Source organism: Phragmites australis, chromosome 19 (genome assembly GCF_958298935.1).
Source record: "Phragmites australis chromosome 19, lpPhrAust1.1, whole genome shotgun sequence".
Lineage (NCBI taxonomy): Eukaryota > Viridiplantae > Streptophyta > Magnoliopsida > Poales > Poaceae > Phragmites > Phragmites australis.
The window spans coordinates 2,705,277-2,733,049 of record NC_084939.1 but is presented as its reverse complement, the minus strand read 5'-3'; the positions used below and the strand labels follow the sequence as shown (position 1 = coordinate 2,733,049).

General features: G+C 48.0%; 5 protein-coding genes across 5 annotated transcripts; 2 read left to right on the top strand and 3 right to left on the bottom strand.

Annotated features, from left to right (window-relative positions):
* The first annotated feature begins 93 nt into the window (after positions 1–93).
* LOC133900897 (hexose carrier protein HEX6-like) lies at positions 94–2,068 on the top strand. The gene is made up of 3 exons (XM_062342171.1): positions 94–601; positions 751–1,182; positions 1,268–2,068. The coding sequence occupies exons 1-3, from the start codon at positions 137–139 to the stop codon at positions 1,904–1,906; spliced, it is 1,536 nt and encodes a 511-aa protein (XP_062198155.1). The 5' UTR covers positions 94–136; the 3' UTR covers positions 1,907–2,068.
* A 4,247-nt stretch (positions 2,069–6,315) lies between these two features.
* Positions 6,316–8,043, bottom strand: LOC133899994 (uncharacterized). Its single transcript, XM_062341059.1, has one exon. The coding sequence runs from the start codon at positions 7,928–7,930 to the stop codon at positions 6,539–6,541; it is 1,392 nt and encodes a 463-aa protein (XP_062197043.1). The 5' UTR covers positions 7,931–8,043; the 3' UTR covers positions 6,316–6,538.
* A 1,034-nt stretch (positions 8,044–9,077) lies between these two features.
* Positions 9,078–11,068, bottom strand: LOC133900939 (uncharacterized). The gene is made up of 3 exons (XM_062342240.1): positions 10,810–11,068; positions 10,659–10,718; positions 9,078–10,567 (listed from the first exon to the last, which is right to left on the bottom strand). The coding sequence occupies exons 2-3, from the start codon at positions 10,681–10,683 to the stop codon at positions 9,396–9,398; spliced, it is 1,197 nt and encodes a 398-aa protein (XP_062198224.1). The 5' UTR covers positions 10,684–10,718; positions 10,810–11,068; the 3' UTR covers positions 9,078–9,395.
* Positions 11,069–18,070: 7,002 nt separating this feature from the next.
* On the top strand, positions 18,071–19,630 carry LOC133900675 (plastid-lipid-associated protein 6, chloroplastic-like). The gene is made up of 4 exons (XM_062341880.1): positions 18,071–18,555; positions 18,651–18,890; positions 18,983–19,109; positions 19,227–19,630. The coding sequence occupies exons 1-4, from the start codon at positions 18,286–18,288 to the stop codon at positions 19,439–19,441; spliced, it is 852 nt and encodes a 283-aa protein (XP_062197864.1). The 5' UTR covers positions 18,071–18,285; the 3' UTR covers positions 19,442–19,630.
* Positions 19,631–26,062: 6,432 nt separating this feature from the next.
* Positions 26,063–26,703, bottom strand: LOC133901030 (protein FLORAL ORGAN NUMBER2-like). The gene is made up of 3 exons (XM_062342323.1): positions 26,616–26,703; positions 26,342–26,406; positions 26,063–26,227 (listed from the first exon to the last, which is right to left on the bottom strand). Exons 1-3 carry the CDS (start codon positions 26,701–26,703, stop codon positions 26,063–26,065), a joined length of 318 nt encoding a protein of 105 aa, XP_062198307.1.
* Between the last annotated feature and the right edge of the window lie 1,070 nt (positions 26,704–27,773).

Sequence of the window (27,773 nt, the reverse complement as noted above, 5' to 3'; positions counted from 1 at the left end):
CACATCAAGCTTGACCGCGCCGCGAGCATCTTGGAACGATTAGATCAGCAAGCCAGCACGAGAGTTCACTGTCGAGGCACGAGAGCTCGGTCACAGTGCTCACAGTCACAGGCCGTGAGCTCATAGCTCCCCGACCATGGCCGTCGGCTTCGTAGGCGGCGCCGAGGAGGCGCAGCGGTACGGTGGCGGCCGGATCACCGCGTTCGTGGCGCTCTCGTGCGTCACCGCGGCCATGGGCGGCGCCATCTTCGGCTACGACATCGGGACGGCGGGCGGCGTGTCGTCGATGGACCCGTTCCTGCGGGAGTTCTTCCCGGACGTGTACCGCCGGATGAAGGGCGGCGGCGCGCGCGTCAGCAACTACTGCAAGTTCGACAGCCAGCTGCTGACGCTCTTCACCTCCTCGCTCTACATCTCCGGCCTGCTCACCGCGGTGCTCCTCGCGTCGTGGATCACGGCGGGGCGCGGGCGCCGGCCGTCGATGATCCTCGGAGGGGTCGCGTACCTTGCCGGCGCGGCGGTCAGCGGCGGTGCCGTGAACGTGTTCATGGCCATCCTCGGCAGGGCGCTGCTTGGCGTTGGGCTGGGGTTCGCCAACCAGGTCAGTGGATTTTTGCGCATGTGCAATTTGTCTTTAACGTCATGGAAAAAAATTAAAAAAAATACACATAAATCTTGTGCAAATTAATCAATGTTGATGCATGTTCGTATCAAATCGACATGAAAAATAATTCTCTAAATATTTTGCAGGCAGTGCCACTGTACCTGTCTGAAATGGCCCCGGCACGTTACAGAGGAGCATTCAGCAACGGCTTCCAGTTCAGCCTATGTCTTGGAGCTCTCCTTGCAACGGTCGTCAACTTCGGCGCCGAGAAGATCACGGGAGGCTGGGGCTGGAGGCTCTCTTTGGGCCTGGCCGGCGTCCCTGCCGTGTTGCTCACCGTCGGCGCCATCTTCCTGCCGGAGACGCCGAACAGCCTCGTCCAACAAGGCAAAGACCGTGACAAGGTCAGGGCGTTGCTGCAAAAGATCAGAGGAATCGAAGCCGTCGACCAAGAGCTGGACGACATCGTCGAAGCCAACGCCATGGCGCAGGGCAAGAACGGCTTGCGGTTGATCTTGTCGCAGCGGAGGTACCGCCCGCAGCTAGCCATGGCCATCTTGATACCATCGTTAACGCAGGTGAGGTGGTTAATGTGCAAAAGGCAAACATTTTTTTGTTGGTGATGTGGCTTCAAAATAAGTCGTTCTTGTTTCTCTGTAACAGCTTACGGGGATCAACGCCATTGGTTTCTACGCGCCTGTGCTGCTGCGCAGCATCGGCATGGGCGAGAGCGCGTCGCTTCTCTCCACCATCATCTTGGTAGTCATCTCCTCCGCCGCGACGTTCATGTCCATGTTTGCCGTCGACCGCTTCGGCAGGCGGACGCTCCTCCTCGTCGGCGGCGTGCAGATGCTCGTCTCCGAGGTGCTCATCAGCGCCATCATGGCCGCGAAGCTCGGCGACGAGGGCGGGCTCAGCAAGACGTACGCGCTCATCCTCCTCGTGCTCATCGGCGTCTACTCCACCGGCTTCGGCTGGTCCTGGGGCCCACTGAGCTGGCTGGTGCCCAGCGAGATCTTCCCCTTGGAGGTCCGGTCGGCCGGGCAGAGCGTCACGGTGGCGTCAGGCTTCGTGTTCACCATCTTGATCGCTCAGTTCTTCCTCCCCGTGCTGTGCCAGATGAAGGCATGGTTGTTCTTCTTCTTCGCCGGGTGGATCGCGGCGATGACGGCTTTCGTGTACCTCTTCTTGCCGGAGACCAAGGGGATACCCATTGAACAGATCGAGAAGGTGTGGGGCGAGCACTGGTTCTGGAAGAGGGTTATAGGGGCGGATGAGGCACAGGCAAGTGACAAGCTTTAAAAAAAAAAAGCTTTCAGCCGTGTGTTCTTTCAGACAAGAATATTCAACATGCCATCCTTTTGAAACTTTCAGCCATTGGATATTATACATATTTTATAGTCACTACAATTGTTCTTTTTATGTTGTTTGGATGAAATTATATCAGCCTATCTTGTGAGATCATGTACCAGAAAGTGAAAAGTTGTGAATAATATAATTCAAGTAGTGGACAAGAAAAACTTGTCAGATTCAGATATTTTTAAAGTGGACTACAGCAACATGAACATGCTTAGTTGGTGAACGATATCTTCATATAGTATACACAAAATAGGGATCAATAAATTTGAATAAAGCTGATTAAATATATCATCACGGCAAACTATAGCAAAGATTATGAGGTGTACACTCCTGCAACTAATAAGTCAAGCATCGGTGTGGAAGATTCGAGCCAAGAAATATAAACAAACAAATCGCCGACCGCTAGCACCAGGCAAAGCTCCAAACAAGAGCACATCAAGTTTGGCCGGAAGTCCGGAATGGCAACAGCAGCCAACACAAGAGCACGGGCACCAGCGAACCGAGCTGGGTAAGTCCTCCCGATGTGCAGGCTACCGCCCGGGCTCGATTCCATTGGGTGTACCGGAGCTTGCCCTAAAATATTTTTTTAGTCTCAAACGTCTGTGGATCATAATGAGATAATAGCACGACTGTCGTAGTAGAGACTAAGATTAGCTTTAAAAAAAGCACGGGCACCAATAAGGTCACTGTCCATGCTCACCTTGAGCTATTGGCCATGGCCTAGTCTAATATATTTAAGAAAAATTCTAAATAAATCTTAAAGATCTAATTAAATAGAGTGAGTGTATCTTTTAATCTCATCTTATTAGTGGAGGTGGAGGTGGAGGAAGGTCAACTTAAAAGAAATTATCTCCTTTATGTTCTTAGCATGTGTGGATAAGAGGACTATGAGAAACACTAGCTCGCCAGGTCGTGGCGCGGGTGTACGACAACTGTATGAATAGTTCATCAAAATCAGATCCATTAGCTTGATCGTGATACATAACTGAGTCCGATTGTGACACGTCTCAACCACGCAATTTTTTATATATACTAGTTATGTGCACATGCTTCGCACATAACACGGCCGCGCGGGAAGTAGGCCCATGTGGGAGCGCGCACGGCAGGCGGGTCCATGCGGGAGCTGAGTGCGAGAGCGTACACAGCAGGTGGGCCCACGTAAGAGCACGCGATAACGCGCGGGAGAGTGGGTGCGGGACGTGTGCCCACACGGGGGATGAAGCAGAACGCAGGCGCTGGAAATATCAGAATAGGAAGCACTACGTGTTTTTTAAGTAGTAAAGATATATCTGTTGGTCATCACCATAAAGGACATATGTAATTAGGGTTTTACCTCTCTCTGCTGCGCTGTCACATATAGTATGTTCTAACGGGAGAGTAAATCTTCGGAACCTGTCGCTCTTGGGATCTTGTATCGAGAGAGGACGAATAAGGTTTTTAGAAAATACTTGGCGTGACTGCTCACAATACGCTTCCTCTACGTCGTCTTCATTGTCATCTGCTGCATCACTATTACGAGGACCTCTGCATCTCACGCTGCAGTCGGTTATGTTCATTATAATCCGTCATATTCATCAGACCCACTCTGCGCGTAGGAGGATTAAACAACTCAACACATCGTCACCTCATGTGTCTTCGCTCGGCAGGTATGGTTCAAGGTTCTGGATCAGGTTGGGTTGTCTGCTCTGTTGCCGCAGCAAGATGATCAAGTGTTCTGCCATAGATGGTGGACAAGGCGAGGTGCTAGGCATGTAGCACGTCAATTATGGTAACAGGCCGGACAGTGACGGTCTAACAGAAACAGAGGAACCAGGTCGGAGGATTCATTCATCTTTCTCCATCTCTATCTTATTTTTCTTTTCCTCTTCTTTTTCTTCTCTCTTTTCTTTTTCTTCTGACAAAAAAAATTTGTTGAGAGGCTTAGAAGCTTCCATTTGGCTGCGAAGTGGAAACATCGGATTGGTTGCGTTCGAAATGGATCATCGCCGGACATCCGTACACCATCCGGCAAGAAGCCGAGCTGTGGGTGACCACGGGAGCGCAAGATTTGGGCTGCTTGTTGGCTTATTATTTGTTGGTCCCTAGGTAGTTTTATAAGTTATAAAAATGAGCACTATTAGAGTATATAGTATAAGATATAGGGATACGTTTGTTATGTAGATTCGGATTAGATTCTATATTATCTTTAGGGTTGTTTGACAACCAAACCATTTGTACTTTATATATTTTACTTTTGAGACTCAATGCAATAAATCGACTACATTAACTAATTCTCATATTCTTTCATAGTATCACGAGTTTATGTTCTAGTTCTAGACCACAAACTCTAGCCGCCATCAGCTTTTGCACCGTGCGCCCTCGACGAGATCAATATGATCTCCATGTTCTTCGCCGGGTGCAGCGCTACCCATCCCTAGGGTTCGCGTCACCGATCGTGTTGATCGGCAAACCTAGAGTCTTTTATCGATCTATTGATCAGATTTTTCTCTCTTATCGATCGTTGATCGATATCTCTTTTTGGTTTTTTTATCCAATATTAATTTGCGTCGCCCGCCGCCCGTCCACTGCGTGCCTCTCCTCCGACCTCGGCTTCGACACCGGTCTCCATCCTTCTCCACACATCTGAACGTCCTCACGCGTGCGCCCGGCTGCCTCCGGCTTCATCGTGCCTGTCTCCCGCACGTCATCACCCCATCGTGCCGGCTTCGACACCACACCGGCTGCTCTTCGTTGACTCCACCCACTCGGCCACGTCACCCATGATCACCTCCGCCCACAGCCTCGGCTGCTCGCCTTCGACCTCGACTGCCTCGCGCTCGACCACGTCGATTTGGCCACGATGCAACATGATGTCGATTCGGACATCCACATCTTGTGTATCCTCGCTCTACATCTTGCCGGATGGTGTACGGATGTCCAGCGATGATCCATTTCGAACGCAACCAATCTGATGTTTCCATATCATCTAGACTCAGGGGCTCCTAACCTACCATAACAAATAACGATACTCTACAGTCGCAGCAGGAGCGTCGCAGATGATAAAACTGAAGAGGAAGTAGAATGATAAGCACAAGTGTAAACAAGGAACCGGAGTCTGTAAACGTTCAATTTTTTCTCGGTTAACGTAATGACGTGCAGTTTTGCTGCACATGTTCAACGAAAACGAAGCAGCATGCATGGAACTGGAAAGAAAATTACACTAGACATAATCCATGGATGCATTGTGCAATACCAGCACACTGTGTCTGTGTTTCAGCATAGGTTATAACGTGCACAATTGTAGAGCATTGTGGTGCAGCAACCGCCCAAGCTTCTGGAGGCTGCGGCTCAAAGGAAGCGCGAAAGTATCCGTGAAATACCACACGATGATCGACGAAATCAGAAGCAGATCAGCGCTACCTTGGCGGCAGCCGCCGTGGTTGGCAGGCGCTGGCATATCAGCGCGGCGGCGACGAGGAAGGGAAGCAGCTGTTGCAGGGTGCTGATGGCCATGGGCGCCGCTCGACTCCCTCCTCCCATGCTTGTGGATGTGGTGATGGATGGACTCTCAAGTGTCCACTACCTGGCAAGGTTGGCATTATATATTGACGACGACGACGTCTGGGAAGCGGGAGTTGGGTTCATTCGGAGATAGGATACGAGAATCCGTGCAGTGGATGCAGCAGGAGTAATTGCTGCTGCTAGCTAATCTTGAGAGATTTGCAGTATTTGCATACAGATTAGTCTATGGACATCCAAAACTTTTGCTGACCGGGACACCTCAATCCAAGTCCCAAAAAAAAAAGTCAAGTCATACACCCAAATCCGAGTCGGATTTTGACACTGTCTAAATAGCACTCGTACATGCACGCCACTGTTCGGTCATCACTCTTTCTCCGGTTTTCTGACAAACCATACAGGGATGATCTAATGATCTTCATAGGTTGCCATCTCACACAACCAGAATTGACCCAAGCTCCTAAACCATTGACTCTTCTAATTAGTCCCAAGAAATCTGCAGGACGTTTGTGATCTTGAAGCTGGAGAGGATTTAGTGTCTGCCACAAGCAAACGATGGACAAAAATATCATAATGCATCATCATCACCACATGTAAAAAGAACAAAACTTTCAGCTTCCAGAGATAAAAGTGCTGACAGCTGTTTTGTCACTTCATTCATGGGTATATGCAGAAAGCCCTATGACTCACATCTCAGCACATGTATCAGAAACTAGAACTAGAACTAGAGCAAGCACCAGGTGCATCACATAGCTCAAATTCAGGCTACACAGCAGCAGATTCAAGTTCAGACACAAGAAGGCATAGAAATTGGGGTGTGAGCACTACAGAACTATAGATTTCCTACAAGTGTGGAGCTACTAACAATCCACATAGTAACTTTAAAATAATAAAGTACACATAAGTTTACAGCTAAAAACAGTTAATGTCAGACAAGCATAATCGGAATTATACATCAAACAACAACATACAATTGTTTTTCAGTTATAAATAAAACAGCATGGTGCCTCACACCAAGCAGCATCCACGCTTCCGATTCATTCAGACTCATCAGGATCAGAGTTGATCTGCAGCAATTCATTCAGAAGGGAAGAGCCATGTTGGATTCATTAGCCTGCCATCTGGTGCCCGAAGGTTGCCCTCTGATATTTCTGCAGCAAATGGCACCATTGTACCATCTCTCATGTTGTACACAAATTTATCAAAAGGGGGTGCATTTTTAGAAGTGTAGAGGCCACCATCAAAGAAGTAAATAAGATCATCTTCGACTTCATCATACTGATACGCACGGAATGACTTGCTGCTGCATGGGCTGATGAAAATACAGTTGCCATCCAAGCTGTTGATCTCAGTGAATCTGAAAGGGTTTGTGCTCAAATCCACCTCAAATACCCCAATCTTACAAATGTTGTGCCAGCCTTTAGCACCACCTAAGTATGTCACAACCAGCAACAATTTCTCATGCCACTCTACTATGTTCCACCTCTGTCCATAGCTATCCTTGACCTCAGGTAGTTTGGTCACACAACGTTCAACATGAGAAACCATCAGGCCACTGTCGTCTTCCGAGATCTCAAAGACAAAGAGGTTTGTGGTGAGCTTGCTGAACATGTAGAACTTCCCCTGGTAGAAGGCAATATCACTGAACTTACTGATGCAGCCACCATGGCAGACACACCACGACGTCATACCAGGCCGCCAGAGAGCAAGCTGGGCTGTACTCCTGTGCACGGAGATGGCAGCGACAACGCACTTGGAACCAGAGTCAGGTGAAGAGGACAAGACCACCTTGCAGAAGGACATCACATACTGCGCGGCATTGACTGTACAATGCACGACACCAGAGCCATTGATGATGGGGAGAGATCTACTGTAGGCATCGACGAAATGGGTAGCAGCGGAAGGAGGCGGGAGACGAACAACATCCCCGGAGAAAGCATTCATCAAGAAGCACCGGCCATCACCAAAGTAGCGACCTTTGTTGAGCTTCACCCCGACGAGCCACCCTTCGAACGAGCCCACGCAACGGACGTCGTAGGCCGCCAGCTCCCCCGCGGGTAGAGGGATGCGCCGTTCGCCCGTCATGGCCCCGTCGGGGCAGAAGCCGGAGAACGAGAAGTTGGACAGCACGAGCAGTGGGAGCGGCGGCGGCGGCGGCGGCCGGTGGAGGAGCGCCGCAGCGCGCCACGCGAGGCAGACGGAGCGCAGCCTGGCGCGCTCCTCGGCGAGAGGGAGGCGGCCGGCCACGACGCCCAGGATGTCTGACGGGAGGTCCGCCCACGACCGGTGCTGTGGTTCGCCGCCCCCGTCGAACTGTGGCGGCTCAGGAGCCGGGAGGCATTCCGTCGAACACCTTGCCTGCGCGGCCGCCGCCGACGGCCGTGATGACGCTACGCCGCGACCGCGAGAGAGGCGAACGGTTCGAGGTGGATCTGGGCTCTTGCTTGAGGTTCCTGCGCCGGAATCCATGTCGGCCGCCTGAGAGTGCCCCGGCGCCTCCTGCGCCGCGGGGTGTCTCGGCTTCTTTTGACACGTTCCCGCACGAGGCTAGCTAAGCTGCTATAGTGTGAGGATGCCTGTGGAGCTTCGCCACCTACGGGCGCTTGAGAAAGGCAACTCCACAGCGTGTGACACACGGGCTATCTATCTCTCACATATCTAATACTCATCATCCATTTATTAATTATATTATCTATCTTATAATTATTTTAACTATACTTCTAATATAAATCTTAATATAAATGAATGGTCCTAATAAACCATGCATCCGCATGATTTAGTGGAATTTTCTGTTCTACTGACGCTTCCAACTTGAGACGAAAAAAGTTTGCTGTGCTGCCGATTGGTCTGGTCTGACATGTGGGACCCCTATCGCCTATCAGAGTCTATCTTGTGGGCCATCCATCTTATTTCAAAAATAAAACTGGACCAATATTTGTGTATATGATTATTCCTATTTCCTACCTATTTTTTCGCAAGATTTTCAAAACCTAGGAATAGGAAGATTGTATGATTAGAGTGCCCTGACTTTTCGAGTCCTATGGAACAGAGAAGACATTGGAATTGCTAAAAAAAAAAAAGGTGATTGATGCCTCACAGGAAAAAAAAACATGGGGATTTTGGGCATTGATGTTCATTATCAAAAGAGTAAATTTGGAGAAATAGAGATAACCTACGCTGAAACTCTCAAAGAAATTGCAAACATGAGGTTAGACCTCATTAAAGGATTTTGGAATTCCAAAATGTGTGCGGAGGAAATCTTCCTATCCTAGTAAACTTCTTTGCACCAATCCTACAATCCAAAACCAATCATATATGATTTCAACATTGAATTCAATTCCTCCATTTTTTTATTCCTCCACATTTCGTTTGTCCCAAAGAGTGCCTCAGTCCGCTATGATCATTCTGATAGGTTGCTTTGGCTCACATGACACAAAAATACATAAATCATGTGGCTGATATCTGGTATTTTCCTGATTCTGACGGTTCTTTCAGAGAAAGCTCTATTGAGAATTCAAGAACAAAATTATGTGGCAGAGTGCATCTTACTAGATACGTTCATTCAGGCCAATAGTTAAGAAAGGGTGTCCAATCAACCCCCATGGCAAACTCCAGCAGAATGTTCCGGCAATGGTTCATATGTACAGTAGCAAACAACAGCCGCTTATTCAGTCCGGGAAAACAACAAAAAGAAGAGAAAAAATAAACATCATAAGATGAGAAAACTAAATGTTTGCATGTAGAGCATTTGGGACATATGGGCATTGCAGAAATAAAGTTCTATCACAATTTTGCTCGCTCACCATTTAGGCACGAATTTGGGAACGAAATACACATAATTGTCCTACAAATGGAGTTACAATACAGCATGCATCACAGTATAGCAAACCGCAGCACCAACCACCCAGCAGATCAGATTTGCTCCTGCAGCACATCATTCTGAAGGAAATAACCACACCGGGAAATCGAGGTTGCCCTCTGGTGCGCCAATGTTGCGAGGTGACGACTCAATAGCAAAGGGTCTCACCGTACCATCTCTCATGTTGTACACAAATGTACCATGAGGGTTGTAATCATCAGGAACAAAGTAGATAAGGTCACCTTCAACTCCACCATGCAGACCGGCAGGAAAGGATTTGCAGCCGCCTGAGCCAACAAAGACACAGTCGCTACCAAAGCCGTGGATCTCAGTGAGTCCATAAGGGTTCGTGCTGAAGTCCAGTGCAAACACTTCGACTTTACGAATATTGTCCCTGGCTTGGGAACCACCATAGTATCTGATGATCAATAAAAGCTTTCCACGCCACACCACTATGTTGCAACTCAATACACCATTGCGCTCGAGAGGGTTAGGGAGAAGCCTTTCAATCAAACAATCCTTAACAAGAGAGACATTGACCCCATGCTCATCCTCCCCAAGTTCAAGAGCGAAGAGGCATGGTGTGAACCTCCAGACCATATACAGTTTCCCTTGATAGAAGGCGATATCAATGTGCCCAGCAATCAAAGCATCTTGGCAAACATGCCATGACGTCATCCCAGGTTTCCAGAGCGCAAGTTCAGGTTTAGACCCGCGGAAGGCGAAAGCAGCCACAATGCACTTGGATCCTGACTCAGGTGAAGCAGATAGTACCACTCTGCGGAGTGAGCAGATGGAACAACTGTAATCGGAAGCACTCAGGCGCGGTAGATGGACCACCTCGTGGGAGAAGGCATTCACCAAGAAGCACTCGTCATCAGCCTGTCTCACGCCCACGAGCCACCCATCAGAAGATCCCAGGCAACGGGCATGATCGTCCGACACCTCCTGTGGCATCCAGGCGCACCGCGCGGATATCAATGCGCCACCGGGGGACAAGCACGAGAACCTGAACTTGGGGAGCACCAGCAGGGGCAGCGGTGGGGGCACGCCGTGGCCGCGTGCGGCGGCGCGCCAGTGGCGGCACACGGACCGCACCCTCGCGCGGTCGGCGCTGCAGGGCAGGAGGCGGAGCACGACGCCCAGGGCGTCCGGCTGAAGGCCCGCCCACAACGACTCCGGCGGGTGTTCGCACCCCGCGTCAAATCTTGGGCTCTTCTCTTGGGGCCTTCCGTCGAACACCTCGCCTGCACGAGCCATCCACAAGAGGCCGTAAAGCCCACCAGCACCCAACACTCACGGCCACGGGACACGCAGTACAGGAGAGGACGGACTCACCGGCAGCGTCGGCGGCGGAGTCCATCGCCGCCGGAGACCGCGGCCGCGGGGCCTCTTTACCTGACGAACCCAAGCAAGGTGAGCCAAAGAAGAACCGGTAAGAATCGAACAGGTTATGACTCCATGCTCGATGGATGAGAAAGTTGCTAACGATTGATCGATCGAGACGCGTTCTCCTTTTGCCGCAGGAACGAGAGGCGATCGCGCTCGTGCTCCGGGGGTTTCCTCGGGGTCTCCTAACGAGGGAGCAGCCCCCCCCCCCCCCACCCCCTCGCGCACGACCGACCGCACAGGTGCTTTTACGGGAAGTCGGAGGTTCTGTCGCTTTCCCTTTTTCGACTCCCCGGCGACCCCCGCACTTCAGGCGATTCCTTTCCTCCCCTGCTTCATTTTCGGCAAGCAAGATCGAAAACAGGATTACGAGCTGAAATGAAAGCTTCATTTCCAGTTTAGCTAAGAGTTTTTGACTAAAGATTTCGAGATAAAACTTTTTGACTAAAATTCTAGTCAAAAACTCTATGCAGAAGATTCAACTTGGATGGAGAAAGAATAAAAATAAAAAACCAAACCGATTAAAGATCGGAGAAAAGGATGAAAAATCAGACCCTAAAATTTGGTGGAAAACAAAACCTAGGGTCAAACCACACCTAATGCGGTGCCGGTGGCTCCAGATCTAGCGGCGGTGACAGTGGCTCCAGATCTAGCAGAAATGTCGATGACATATTTTGCAAAGATGGTGAGACCTAAGAGAATTAGGCTAAAAAATTAGATCTAAAATTTTAGGGGGAAAATCAAACCCTAGAATCAAACAACACCTGATGTAGTGTCGGTGACTCGAGATCTAGTGACGGTGCTGCGGGTTTTACATCCAGCGGAAATGCCGACGACAAATTTGGCAAGGATGACCTCAACCCGATGGTGCCCTAAGAGAGACGAGGCTAAAAAAAATAGGCCCTAAAATTAGGGAGGGGAATAAAATCCTAGAATCAAACCACATATATCGCGGTGCTGGCAGCTCCAAATCTAGCAGCAATTCCGATGGCAGATTTGACAAGGAGAGCCTCAATCCGATGGCGCCATGAGAGATGAGGCTAAAAAATTAGACCATAAAATTTTAGGGGAAAATCAAGCCCTAGAATCAAAGAACACCTGATGTAGTGTCAGTGGCTCCAAATCTAGTGACAGTGTTGGTGGCTTCAGATCCAGCGGAAATGCCGACAACAGATTTGACAAGGGCGGCCTCAATCCGATGGCGCCCTGAGAGAGATGAGGCTGGAAAATTAGACCTAGATTTTCTTTTTAGGGAGGGGGGATCAAATCCTAGAATCAAACCACACCTATTGCGGTGCCAGTAGCTCCAGATCTAACAATAATCCCAACGACAAATTTGGCAAGGGTGGCCACAATCCGATAGTGTCCTGAGAAAGATGACGAGGAGAAGGAAGGACATCAACAATACCCTCGCCGGCCGTTGATAGTCAAGATCCACCTCACCACACTCTCGATCTCATTGTGCATCGAGTGAAGGGGAAAGGGGAAGAGGAAGACAAGTCGCTACTTGGTCGGCCAAGGGGGAAAGGGAAGGAGGGAGTTCTATTTGTGGGACCTATGTGCGTGAAAGCGTGGAAATGACAGTGAATAGACTACACGCGATGCGGAGATCTCGCGCAAAAGCTCCAACAACAAGTTTCGGGCTTCCTCTTTCCTAAGAGGAAAAAATCTATTTAACTCTTTGAACTATCGCCTGAGTCCGAATCTCTCACATGTATAAAAACAAATATAATGCACCCTTAGCCTATCAATACAATGTAGGTGGTTTTACTCCATGTGGTGTTGACATGTCAATAATTTTGACATCTAATTCGAGTCACCTCCTGCTCAACCATCCACGTCAAAATGAGCCATAAAAAGTTTTAACGTGGCCCACAGGTTAATTGATTATTTTTTTCCCTTCTTTTTCTCTCAGCTTCTTCCTCCCTGCTGCCACGGCCCTTAAGAAGTAGGCAAAGAGAAATACGGGACTGCAGTTGCGTGAGGCATATAATTTCCAGAGTGGTTGCCATGTCATGTCCACATCAACATCCACGCGGCAAAATGCTGACACATCATCAAAGTCCACCGTGGTTTGGACTGAAGGGGGTAATTTGCGCGGTTCCGATAGTTAAGTTGAGGCTTGAAATCCAGAATCAGGCATTAGTTCAGAGGTTAAACGGACTTCTTCCTTGCTTACATTGACATTGTTTTGTTCTTCTGATCCAAAAGGGCTCAACTTGGGCAGAGTTGGTCATGAGCTGGGGCATTTGTTTGCCACTGTTATCTACAGTATTTGTACATTGATTTTTGGGTCTACGCCTTAGGTTAGAGCACCATTTGCTCCTTAGGTTAGAGCACCATTTGCTCGGGACGTAGCTCCACCCCAGTTTGTAATAACTATGTAAAAGACTAACATACACTTAGAAAGAAAAAATATTTAGGGTCTGCTTACTAGAGTTTTTTTATCTATAGTTTTTAGAAGGAGTGATTTTTTGAGAAAAATGATTATGTAGTTGAAAGTGATTTTCTAGTGTAAACTCTATGGAGGAAGTGATTATGTGTTAGGAGTGAATCGGAAGAAGTTACTTTTTTCAGCTCCCAGAGCAGCTTCCTGAATGAGGGTCTGTTTGGTAGAGCTCTCCATGATTCAAATTCTCTGCGGAGAGTGATTCTTTTGGGAAAGTGATTTTGTGGCTGAAAGTGATTCTCTAGAATAAATTATATGGAGGAAGTAATTCTGTTCGGAAAGTGAATCAGGGGAAGCTGTTTTTTTTAGCTCCTTAGCTTCTAGTTCATTTCAGAGAATCACTTTCACGGATTTCACTCGATAAGCTAAAAGATGAAAGTTGTTGTTTGGCAGGGCTCCCCCTAATTCTAGCCGAGAAGCTGCTATGAAAGCTTTGTCAAACAGACCCTAAATCAGGAGGAGCTCTGCCAAATAGACCCTTAGTAAATCTTTTCCAATGTATAGCTAGTCAAGGTGGACATGTACACGCTAAAAAAAAAAATAGGGGCATTTGATTATAAGTTAACAGAAAAATTCAACATCTTAGTCAATTCCTTCTTTTATCTTTGTATCCAAATCCAACAGCTTAGATATGTCCTCCTCCCCTAATCCTAGCAGCCCTGCCTACATGCGTAGCCACTTCTAACTACCCTGTGCTCCCCTTGCTGCCCCCCTTGTCCTCTCCTCCCCTATCTCTAGTGCCCTCGCTACGTCCTCCTTCGTTGTCTCTAGAGGCTACAACTATGGGATATCCGCCACCATGCCTGTCGGAGGGTGAACTCCTCAAGCGGGGATCCGGAAGGACCCCCTTTGAGATTCGGCCGGGGGGATGATTCTGAATCCGCTTTGTGGGTGAAATAAATGGAAGTAAATGAGATGCAGGTGGAGGTGGAATGATCGGATGCAGGAAGGAGTAAATGCTCAGGGGATTTTTAGACAAGTTCGGGCCGCACTGAGCGTAACACCCTACTCCTGTGTGTATGCTATAAATGCTCTGAGAATGTTGGTTACAAGAATATTTGTCTAGTCTAGAGCTTCGTGCTCCTTGTTCTTCGGTTGATCTATGCTTCGGTGTTCATCCTCTGTTGTCTTGATCTCCGATTGGTCGAACTGAACTTAGCTTAGCCCGTCTTTCTCCGGGGAACTCGCCCCGCTTATATACCCGTCGGGGCGGTAGCGTGCCCAGAAAGGATGACGCGAGTTCCAAGGCACCATAAATGGAAAAAAAACCATCATGGGCTGCTGTGTGAGGTGACGAGGAGGGTTGAAAACGCGCCCCCGTCCAGTCTTGTTCGTCATCATGCCGTTTTTCAACTGGCGCCGCAGGGAGGGCCCACCGGGCAGCCACCGAGCAGCCTGGCGTGCCCGCCTGGTCAGAGCAAGCCTGACATAGCAGGGCAGCAGGAGGGGCGTCTCAAGCTCTGCGACGTTATCCCGAGGCGCGCCGGATGTCGCGCGATGGGACCTGTGCATTAAATGTCTCCACGTCTTCCTGCTAGGCCGTGGCAGGGACTGACAGTAAGTGTGGGGGGAGCAGTTGGAAGTGACAGGCCACGCGCCCTCTTAAATGCAGCATCAGACCTCTCACCAGTTGACACCTCACCGCTGAGCCCTTGTGGGGACCACCGGCGAGGGACTTCTCGGGCCCTCGGAGAACTGTGAGTGCTCGGGGGCTACTGGTCGCAGCCCCGAGCACTCTCTCCCGGATATGCCCTCTCTTGGTCCTTGGGGAACCGAGTGCTCGGGGGCCACTGCTCACGGCCCTGAGCACTCTCTCCCGGTACTGACTGTTTGGGTCCTTGGGGAACTGAGTGCTCAGGGGCCACTGTTCACGGCCCCGAGCACTCTCTTCCGGAACTTGACTTTTCTTATCATCTTGGAACTTGGGTGCTCGGGGGCCACTATTCACGGCCCCGAGCACCATATTCCCAGTACTTGATCTTCTCGGGTCATCGGAGAACTCGGGTACTCAGGGACCAATGTTGGTGGCCCCGAGCACACTCTCCCGGAACTTGGTCTTCTCGAATCTCAGGAAGATAATCCCCCAGGGAGGGCGCCACGTGGCAGACTGTTGTCCTAGCCTCGGGACTTGGGGACACCTGGTTCCTATGTCACCGACAATGCCCCTCTGCCTCTTAATGACCATCAACATACATTGCCCTCGCCACCTCCTCCGCACACCGCACACCTTCATCCCGCGGCTTCGATGATGCCATTACCGATTAGCCGCCAACCCACCTTCCTCTAGAGTTGACGGCATGGTGTACCCCAGAACTCTAACACCGCCGTTAGAAGAGCCCACACAACGGACGTCATCGATCGCTACCTCAGGCATCCCGGCATGCCGCGCAGCCTTCATCACGCCGCCACCTCAGACTTTTGCTAGGATTGTCCTGTTCTTAAAATCTGAGTGGCAAAAGGAGAGCTTCGGTTTTGTTTCAAGTGGAGTCTGTGGGCTGGGCCATTTTGGTCTATTGGGTTGGTCAAGTACTGTAACTGATGAATGAGCTCAACCTATCGTTATGATAGTGAAATGTGAGTTTTTTATTTTTATATTTTAAAAACAAAAATTACAAAAATAGATGTCCATTTTTTGTATTTTTTTTGCAATTTTTGTATTTTTGAAATACAAAAATTGCAAAAAATACAAAAAATGGATTAAAAAAATCAGTGAAAATGCAGTTTAAGACTGTCAAACTGGAATCACTCGTGAACTCAGCTTTCACACACCAGATTAACCTTTCATGTTTATGAGAAAACATGTTTGAAATACAAAAATTGCAAAAAATACAAAAAAATGGATTAAAAAATCAGTGAAAATGCAGTTCAAGACTGTCAAACTGGAATCACTCGTGAACTCAGCTTTCACACACCAGATTAACCTTTCTTGTTTATGAGAAAACATGTTTGTGAGAAAAATACAGGTGCCTACCAGGATTACATGTGCACTACCAACAATGCGGAAATTCCCAGACAAGAATTATTGAGGTAGAACTGATTTGACATGGTGATAGAAAGGCGAAACCATTGAAACCAATCAATTGGATAAATTTCTGCTGCAATGCCATGCATCCTTGCAAATATAGTAGTAACTAGTACATCCCATCTCATCTCTGACCTGAAGTACTGAACGTTTTACAGACTTAACCAGTGACAACTTTTATTATTATTTGATGAGAACTACTGCTCAAAGATTATTAGAGCATCTCTAACCATATTATCTTTATTTTGTTTCATTCTTGATTCTCCTCACCATTATCATTTCTTTTATTTTCTCTCATCTCTAATAGCTTACCTTCGAAGGTATTCATAAAGGGAAATAAGAGAGAATCCTGTCCTAAAAAGAATGATCTTGAGAATCCCTTTGTGACGGGAACCATGAAGGGAAACCGTTAGAACGCTAAAAAGAACGAAAATTCCTTCGTAAAAGGATTCTAGGTCCTGAAGGGAAATCGTTAGATATGGTCTTAGACCATCCCAACCATATTCCATTCATTTCGTTCCCTTCTCGATTCCTCTCTCCGTTCTCATTCCATTTATTTTCTCTCATTTCTAACAGCTTTCCTTCGAAGGGATTCATGAAGGGAAATGATAGAGAATCCTGTCCTGAACGGAATGACCTTTGAGAATTCCTTTATGACGGGAACCGTGAAGTGAAATTGTTAGAGCGCTAAAGATAACGAAAATCCCTTCGTGAAGGAATTCTAGACCCTAATAGAAATCGGTTGAAAATGATCTTACATGAAGTCAAAAGCGTATACTTCAACCACTATAGTGGCAAGATCATGGCAATTTCATGTTCCACCAAAAAGAAAGCAACTGTCCCAATACACTGCAAGCAATTTATATAAATGAGCACCGAGAGAAAGGACGTCTTACCGAGATTTTATTAAGAGGATACTGCGTATCGAACTCGGGCCGGTTCAGTGAAATCGTGTTCAACTCACCGTTAGCACTGTGAGAGACTTGACAATTTTTATATAACATCTTTAACCAGATTATTATTTAAGATCACACGTATACTTCAACCACTATAGTGGCAAGATCATGGCAATTTCATGTTCCACCAGAAAGAAAGCAACTGTCCCAATACACTGCAAGCAATTTATATAAATGAGCACCGAGAGAAAGGACGGTCTTACCGAGATTTTATTAAGAGGATACTGCGTCTCGAACTCGGGCCAATTCAGTGAAACCGTGTTCAACTCATTGTTAGCACTGTGAGAGACTTGGCAATTTTTATATAATATCTTTAACCCGATTATTATGATCACACGTAACAATAGCAGAATATTCCGGCCATGATTTATGGTGGGGGATTCACTGGGCCGGTGGCAATGCGGTGAGATGGTGGAGATTGGACTCAGGGATTTCAATTAGGTTTTATAATTTGTTTCATTCATCAACGAAAAGACTAGAATCTGTGAAATTTTGATCATTTTTCATCCTCTGCTATGTGAGTTTTATATGTTAGTGGAAGAAAATTTCGAAATTAGATATTTCATTCTCTTTTAAATTTTTTGGTGAAATTTTAATCCTGATTGGTGGTGAGACGGTGGCAGAATATCTCTGGCCTGCTCTCCATTCTGCTATTGTTAGTGTTGCAGCGCTGAGACGTTAAATCATTTCGCCTCAGTGAACTCAGTAACGGTAGCCTTAACAAATTGTTTCTCGGAGTATCTGTTTGCAAAATAAGTTTTCAAAAAGGTCCAAATGTAAAATTTCCTGTATCAACGGAACACTCGAGAAGGCCAGGGAATGCGCCACCGTGTGTACAAAGGCGCAAACGTAGTCTCTCCTCACCCGCCCGTTCCGTACGCGTCCCGGGCCGCGCCACGCCACTCCCTCCTCTGCTCACCCGACCCGCCCACCACAAGAATTCCTCCACGACGCGGAATATCCCCCGCCATCTCCTTGCCTCGTTTCCTTCAAGAGCACCGTGGAAACCTCGCGTGCTCGCCGTGACTTCCTGCGACTTCCCACGCTCTAACCAGGGGGCAGGGGCTCGTTTCCATAGCCGTTGCTCTGCTTGCTCGCTTGCTTTTGCTCTGCACGTCGCGTACGTCCTAGCCGAGGCATCCAGCCCCCATGGCCATGGCTGCGCCGTGGTCGTCGTCCTGCTGCGCCACGACCACGTCGAGCAGTGCTCCGCGTCTGCTTGGTCCCACGGGCGCCAAGAGCGAGAAGCCATGGTGGGCGGCTGGTGGCAGCGGGAGGCAGCACGGGAGGAGGAGGAGCCAGCAGCTGTCCATCCGCGCCACGGCGGCGGCGGAGGCTCCGCCGCCGCCCGTGGACTACGCGGACACCAGCGCCGGCACCGACGCCGACGCCGTGGCTTCGCTCAAGATCAAGCTTCTGGTCAGTGCTTAACCAAGAAATCGCGGCCCGTGTTCTTGACTCCATGTTCGGTCTCTTGATGGATTGTTCACTTCTTTTGCGTGATTTGGGCGCAGAGCGCGGTGTGCGGCCTGAACCGGGGCCTGGCGGCGAGCCAGGAGGACTTGGACCGGGCGGACGCGGCGGCGCGGGAGCTCGAGGCGGCGGCGGGCGGGTCCGTGGATCTGAACAGGGACCTCGACAAGCTGCAGGGGCGGTGGAGGCTGGTGTACAGCAGCGCGTTCTCGTCGCGGACTCTCGGCGGCAGCCGCCCCGGCCCGCCCACCGGCCGGCTCCTCCCCATCACCCTCGGCCAGGTCAGAGTCAACCTCGAACTGCATCCACGCAAATCTTGGACTGAAAATTGACGCGACGCGGTCGTGATTCAGTAATCGTGCGTGCTCATCAGGTGTTCCAGAGGATCGACGTGGTCAGCAGGGACTTCGACAACATCGTGCAGCTCGAGCTCGGCACGCCGTGGCCGCTGCCGCCGGTCGAGGCGACGGCGACGCTGGCGCACAAGTTCGAGGTCATCGGTGAGTGATCCACTCTTGCCCTGCAGCTCTGCTCTGCTCGCGTCCTTCGTCTCACCAATTGCTGCCATGTGAACTGTGAACTCTGACGCCCATTGCCCGCCGTGGACGACGACGCAGGGGCCTCGGGGATCAAGATCACGTTCGAGAAGACAACGGTGAAGACGAAGGGGAGCCTGTCGCAGCTGCCGCCGCTGGAGGTGCCCCGCATCCCCGACAACCTCCGGCCGCCGTCCAACACCGGGAGCGGCGAGTTCGAGCTGACCTACCTCGACGACGACACCCGCATCACCCGCGGGGACAGGGGGGAGCTCAGGGTGTTCGTCATCTCGTGAGCTCCGAGGGCCACACTTGTAATGGAATCAGATCCTCGACGCAGCTGCATTTGTAATCCATTTTGCCTTCTTGTATCCATTTTGCCTCTTATCATCATGTAGTATTCTATCCATGTGATACTGCAATTTTGTAGTAGAATTGGAGCGTGCAGAGGGGAATATAGAAGGCCAATGTTTCAACTTGCCTTATCTTTGTGTGGAGCTGTGCAGTGCGATTTGCACAAAATTTGCAGGAAATTGTGGTTTAATTCTGAAGTTTGTGCCTCAATCATCGAGTACCATCATGATCATGCACCCTTTTGTTTCATCAACGCAAAACTGAGAGAAAAAGGTATTGAAGCATTTCCTTTGTTCACATGTGACTAATCACTGATTGTAAAAAACAGGAATTAGAAATTGGGGAAAAAAGGGATTGAGGTAACAGCAGTGTGCATTCGGAGAATCGAACTCGGGACCTCTCGCACTCAGCGAGAATCCTACCGCTAGTTCTTGTCACTGATTCATTGATTATCTCATTTAATAAAGAATTATACTGTTGAGAAGGTAACATGCGGTGTGTACCATATTTTCCCTCAGAATTGTAGTGTGTAAAGAAACGACGCCAAAGTTCACTGCTTTGGAAAAGTTTTTACATAGACTAAAGAAGAGTGCCCATACTCTACTTTCGAACTGCCAAATCGTCTGATTGAGTACCACCATAAACTTTAAAATAAGTGCAAATAACCTCTGGAGGTAGTTTGAGATGTGGATTGCGCATAATGTGGCTCACATGGGGCAGTGAGACGATGTGTTTGTGCCCAATATCTATAGGATATAGGTTTATAAGAAGTATATCGTATATGGATGAGATATATCATATGTATATTTAACAACTTTAGATATTATAGAACCTAAGGTATTTGATACGTACGAAATTCAGAAGGTGTATACTAAAAATGTCTCGATTGCTTAACTAAATTGAGACGACTAGTATCTAGGACAAATCTATTTATTTAGACGATAAGGAAAAATACTCTCTATCGACTACGGCTGGATAGCAGGCGGTACATCACCTTTATATAAGGTGAGGATCCAGATCCCCTGGAAGAGGCTTGTTTTTCTCTTGACTATTGGAAGGCAAACATCAGGATCTTGGCGCAAGAGGAACTCGGCGACTTTAGCTTTAGATTAGATTTGATTTGATCTACTTCTTGTAATAGATTTGCCACATTGCATGCACTCAAGTGAATACATACATACAATCATCAACACATGACGTAGGATATTACTCTAACTAAAGGTACGGACCTGTATACATCGCGTGTGCCTCGCTTCATGCTTGATCTTTGATCCACGAAGGTAACCCAGTTATTTCTAGACACATTGTCAGGAACAAACCCTCGACAACTGACGTGCCAGGTAAGGATCTTTTGCTTTTCAGGATCGACTATGTCTTGAGTACACATCGGCACAGGATTCTCTGACGTCGACTGCTACGACTACTTTGGGTCAACAACGATCACCCTCGAATAGCCTCTAGCCGAATCGGAGATCGCATTCGGAACTATGATCTTCCGCTAGGACCATCAAGATGAACTGATCTGCACCGGTATTATCGAGTCTAGGCAATTAGATGCATATCGCGTGGTTGAACATCTCAAGTGGGGTCCCAAGGAGCCTAATGTTCTCCAGTGCATGGACACTGACAACGACGAGGGTGACGACAACGACTCTACCACCAGCTAGAGCTCACGGTACTGGTGTTGCTGGCGAAATACCACCATAGACATCTGCAGTTGGAGCTTTACGTGTCCCTGACACCACTCTCCATCGACAGACCGCGTGAGGTCAGGTACCTCCTTGTTTTCAAGGACGACTTTTAGTGGGCACACTTCCACTGCAAGTGGCTCAAGCAACGAGAAACGAGCTCCCTCAAGATAGCTACTGCGGAGCAGCATCGTCTCGACCACAGCCAAGTCTAGACATCGATGTTTTCGGCACTTCGGATGCTAATATCCAGGGAGCCCATATGATTCTAAGATCCCTTCCAGAGTTGGATCCAATGAATCCCTTAACCCCTATGGTTAATCAGGTCATGACACTACTCGATGCGGCCTAGATCCAAGCTGCTCGAGCGAATAATTCTAGCAATTCTAGGCACCCTAGTCGGCAGGGCGCCAGCTCAAGGAGCCACGGACGCGAGCATCCCCAAGTCGAGGGATACCAGATGGGAAGCTCGGGCGGTCAAGGTGGCGCGCAGCATTGCGGGCCAGGTTATAACTACCATATTCATGGGTGCAAGAACCAAGAAGACCTGGAAACTGCATCCCTCACGATCGACATGATCTACATACAGTGATAGGCAACCACTATTAGGAACATTGAGAGGATGACCGCCATTATTATGACCGTAGATCTCTAGGACAAGATGGTCGACATAACTCCCCTGTTTGAAGGAATATGTCGTATAGTCCTCCCCCACCTCCTCCTAAAGAATTTGGTGGAGGCTACGAAGCTTTTGTACATGAGCTTTGATCGATACAGTGGCTCGAGAAGTTCAAGGCGGGCCTGATCCAGAAGTATGACGAGAAGATTAACCCCAACAAGTGGTTACAGATCTATACCATGGTAACTCGAGCAGTGGGCGGCGACAACAAGGTAATGGCCAATTATCTGCTGACCGTGCTCGATAGGTCTGCCAGGTCCTGGTTGTTGAACCTACCTCCTAACTCGAGCCGATGACATACTTTTTCTTTTACATCTAACTTGCGTGGCTAGTGCAAAGTTCATAGAAAGTATTCACTTAGCTCTTGCAAACAGTGCAGGTTCTACTCCCCCTTAAACGAGGCAGGGGATCTTTCTTACTCCTCCCTTGGATGGTAATTGATTGCGGCGGAAACCGGACGCCGGCCAGCGTAAAGGCCATGGAATGTGGCCGAGACAAAGACTTTGCCTGTGCTGGAGCTATTGACCGACGTCAACGGTACCGACGGATCCTTCATAGAACGTGGAGCCGATTTGGTGATTGTCAATGGATAAGTCAATCGCGCTCTCTTCACCACTGGGGGATTAGGAGCTTCATCGCCGAAGACCTCGTCGGTGACCTAGCCGATTATCTTGTCAAAATCACCACCATCTTCATCTTCTTCATTCCTCTTGCTCTTATTTGATTCCTCATCATCGGAGAAAACAATGATGACCCCAGGAGGGACCATGGAGAGGGGCTTCGGGGAGAGGAACCCTGCTTCTTCACTCTCTGGGCCTGACTCGCGGGACGACGGTGGAGTGGAGGCCATGGCTTTAGGCTTTATGAATTCTCTAGAATAACGAGTAGAGGAGAAGGAAGGAGATGGGATGAGAAACGAACGGCCTTGGGTCCTCTCTATTACAAGCTACGGGAACGGGTGACACTGTGTAAACGGAGCCGTCAAGATCCGAAGCGATCGTGTTTTCAAGATTGCCTCGGTCGCGCGATTCGTCTGGAGGAAGTCGAGGCATTCCCAAGACGGTATGACCTATCTAATCTCTGTAAAGAGGGGTGTGATATCATTATTGCATGTCAAATAAAAGGCTGCGGTGAAAATGATCACGAGCGGGAGTGAGTTTTTAATACTCACCTACCCGGCTAGGTCATCGACGAGGTCTTTGGTGATGATAGCTCATGGGGTCAATTGACAAAAGCTAGGACTAGACCGTTGCTACCTGATCATAGATAGCCTTGATATGTGACTACATTGTTGCCCAGAGTTCGACAAAAGGAAGGCTTGCAGAAGCTTCAGGTTCATTGAGCTTTGAGCTTGGTGCGGTAATGTCTGCAAGAGGTTGTTCTACTCGAGAAGGCAGTGGTAGAGCAATGGTGGAAGATAGGTTCAGTTGGATGACCAAACCACTTGTTCTTTGGACTTCCAGTATCAGCAAGCTGTAAGAAATGGGATCAGGAATGCGATAGAATGATGCATATTAATACAAATACTCAAATCAAACCTTTTAGCAATTGGGATGAGTGCCTTGACTTTTGATTTCAGTCTCTTGATTACTATATTCTTCGTCGTACCGGCGGTAGGGTTCGGTTGCGCAGGAGGGATGATTAGGGGATCGGATGAAGCCAAAGTTGCCAGTGCATGCAAGAAACCATCTCATAATGATTCATCATCATTCTATACTTATCATACCAATTAGCAGAAGAATGACCAATGTAAGGGAAACTACTTGCTAAGAGTTACCTCATTCACCGAGTCGTTAGGCGCGTCAGTTGTGTGAAGAGGCGATTGAGAGTTCCAGATGTTCCCTGTCAAAGGACCACTCATACCAATCGGGCGTCAGCAAGTGAGTACTCAATAAATAGAACAGAAAATACATAATTATTTAATAACTTGATAACGGTATCAGTTGACTTCTTCTCCGAGAGCGCTTGAGGGGCTCCAGATCACGTAATGGAACAAATGACGAGGATGATCTCTTTGATCAAAGATACCCCTTGGCCCCTTCATTGATTGGTATTTTCCCCTTGTCGTCGGCGTTAGAGGAGGAAGAGCCATCAAGCTCATGGACCTTGGTCGTAAAGATGTGTTCTTGATGAAGAACTAGAGCCTGTTATCAGAAAAACTAGTCAGGATGATTAAACATTAATTAGCACTACTTTCTTACTCAAGAATCCCCACCTCCGGTTGAGGATTCGAATAGGAGTAAGGTTTAATTGAGCACGCTTGAGCTTCATCATAGAAGAGCTTGTTCAATAGAGCCGTAGTATCCCGAAGATACAAAGCTGAAAAAAAACAAGGTAAAGTTACTCAAAAGAATTCGACTACAACAATAGATGCAGCAAAGTGACATGTGCTCTTACTTCTGGCAACATCCTTGGAGCTATCTTTAACTCCAAAATACTCCCAGACAAAACGAGTTTGCGCTTTCAAAGGACTCAACCTTCAACTAATGAAATCCTTAGCTACATGTCATCCGGTTAAACCACTCTCCCTAAATTCACCAATCTTCATGACATAGTAGGCAGTGTGGTCGGACTTCCAATGCTTTTTCGATCAAGATGGATTTTGGCGGGGCAGAAGGTTCTTATATATTAGGGGGAATGGATTGGGTCGGGATTGAAGATGTAAAACTAGAGTTTTTTTAATCTTTCTGCCAAAAAGAGGTTAACGCAATTGGAATTTCGTTTTATGATTTTTTTGGATGAATTTTTTATCGTCCTCTAGCTCTCTAGGTCCCATATGCCAAGTGAAAAAAAAATTCACAAAATTCACCAAAATTTCTCCGGAAAATTTAATCCCTGCTGTACATACTTCGGGGTTCTGTACAACTAATTTGTATGCAATGTAGCTGCATTGTTGAGAACAAGTGGGTAACGTTCAATTGCTGAAATGCTGGATTGTAGTTGTATATGCAGCAAGCAAGCCTCTGGGGTTCTGTATTTGCATACTATTGGTGGATATTTCTGCGGAACTTTAGTAATCTTTTCTTTTGCAGCCTAATGATCATCAAACTGGTGTGAACACGCGTGTGCGAGGGGGAGCCGTGCTCCGGTAGCAGTTCCAGGGGGATTGATTTGGGTTACTTCCTTTATTGCCAGCTTTAGAGGAGGCTCAGGGAAGGAGGTTGGTGTAACGGAGAAGATGAGTTTAGGAGCGAAGCGGTGGAGGACGATTGATGGGTTTTTGTTAGAACGAAAGAACTCTAAAATAAAATAGTTAACATGACAAAGGTACGTCGGAGGAGCAAGCCAACAAGACGACAGGGGCACCACCAACCAACGGATGAGGCGAGGCGGTGGGGAGTGCATCGAAAGGGTAACTCTAGGCTTCGGAGGGCGCAGGGGAAGACGAAGGCAGGAGATACGTTAGATGAAGATCAAACGGATCAAATTCATGGTCTAAAAATAAAAAGAAAAACAGATGCTTAAAACGTGGTATCACCCTTTCTTTTATAGTGAGACTTCAGTTGTACTTTTTATCCTAGGAAATGCAGCACATAGGCTTCTTAGGCCCTGTTTTTTTTATCCTAGGAAATGCAGCACATAGGTTTCTTAGACCCTGTTTGTTTCAGCTGTAGATTGTGAAAAGCAGCTTATAGATTGTGGATTGTAAGAAGCTGGATTGTAAAATCTGGATTGTAAAAAACTGGATTGTAGATTGTTAGAATCTGGTGGAAAGCAGATTGCTGGATTGTTACAATCTGTATGTTGGATTGTAACAATCCAGCTTTTCCAAACAGCTTTCCAACCAGCTGTTTGTTTCAGCTTTTGAATTATGATCAGAATACAACTTTTACAATCCAGTTGTTTGTTTTAGCTTTTAAATTTTTGATCATAATCTAGATTTTATAATCCAAAACAAACAGGGCCTTAGTTTCGGGTTGCACAGATCTTTTAACAATTTCTCAGTGACAATTGCACTTTCACAGGGATACGATAATACACATTTGTACATACCAAAATGCCCAAACCATCGTAGCTCAATTCCTGGTCTCGCTACACCCTACACACGAACTAACCGCGCCCACAGATGAGGCCACACAGCCTTCCGGAGCACCGAGCCTAACGTCGCCAGGCATGCGCGCACGGCGAGCATGCAGACGCAGGTAAGCAGCAACGTAAAGCCAGATCCTCTGCGGCCGCCCAGACGGCCGGCCGGGTCACGGGGTGGCGCGCTCCTGCTCCGGCCGCCTCGGGCTGCCGTGGTGGTGCATCGGGTCCGGCCCGGCCGGCACCGATCGCAGCTCCGGCCTCACCCACCCCGCCGCCGACGATGACCAAGAAGGCCTCGCCTTCATCGTCACGCCACGCTGCTCCTCCTCCTGCTGCCAGTTCGTTGCACCACCACAACGTTGAAGCATAGAGCAAGCTAAACGAGAATAACATGCCATGCAAAATAAACATGCGACTGTGCGAGCGATGGCAATTGGCAGTAATACCTCTGTGACATGAAACTGAGGCTCGGAGAGCAGATGATCCTTGCCCCGGAATCCAGCAGCTAGACCTGAAAATGAAGTGCGAAGAAGATCAAGACGAAGGTGAGATCACGAGAGCATCATCACCACATTGCATGCATCGAAGCAAGGCAACAAAAGGCAGAGAAAAGGAGAGAGAGAGAGAAAGAAATACTTTACCAGCACATCACATGTATCGGAGCATAATGTGAGAGAAGGGAGAGTCGAAAAGAGTTTCAGACTGAAAGCTTGTTCGTACCAAGACCAGCACGGCCCTGCGCCGGGAGCACAAGCACCGCGAGGCAAGAGCACGCGACCGCCGCCAAGCACACGAAGGACCGGGCCATGGCGACGCCGGCGACGACCTGGAAGGAACCGCAGTGTGAAACCGGAGGACAATCTCAAGAGCTAGTGTGCCTTTGAGAGAGACAGCCACGCAGGCAGGGCTACTTATAGACAGTACCAAGTCACAGGAGAGTTTCTTGTTTCTGCTGTGTAGGTGAGGTCGTGAGGATCGACTGGAGAGCAGTGAAAGGATTCGAAAGAGATGGAGTAAATTTCGGGTAGTTCGTTACAGTTAAGGCTTGACAAGATGCACGCCGTCTTGTCGCGAAATTTATTTACTGTGGTTCTTTCTGGGAAAAGGGAGCAAAGATTGTGTGGGGGAGTGGAGCACTAGAGATCCTGCGGATTCAGTACAGTACAGGGCAGGGAGGATGACTGCATCTTTTACTTGCTCTGACGTGAGAGTGTGTCACAGTTTGGTGCAAGTTGGCAGTGCATGTACTCATGTGCAAACAAAAAGGATCTCAAATGTACTGTACTACCAGATGGGATGATCTTTATCCTCCAAGTGTGCATCGTGCTACAGTTTTTTGAGGTTCTAATATTAGAAAAAATTTGAGATGGTATCATGTTGCTACTTAGACAATAGTTCTAAGTAAGAGTAACTCCAACCGACTCCCTTTCCAGCTCTCTATCATTAAAAATAGCAATCAACTTAAAAAATCATCTCCAACCCACTCGCTAACTCGCTCGCTATATCTGTTCGCTCCCTATCCAGTCCGTCTCGCTCTTTAGGTCTCGGGAACCGACGCTCACAGATGGACCCGCTGGTGAACAGTACTGGCAGCTCCAATTTCTTTTTCCCATTTCCTCAATTCAAACAGTGATCTTCTATTACTCTAAAAATCCTAAAAAAAATTATACGTGTTCTATAATTCATGTGCAACCCATTTTAACTAGATTCATCCAAAAATCTTATGTAAAATTTAAACTAAAATTATCCAAAAAAGTCTACTTTTATAACTTCTAACAATTGTTAAGGCCTCAAATCAATTCCCAAAAATTTGGAAAAAATCATTAATAATCTTCTTATGTGATGGACTAATTTCTAAAATTATTTTCAATCCTAGGT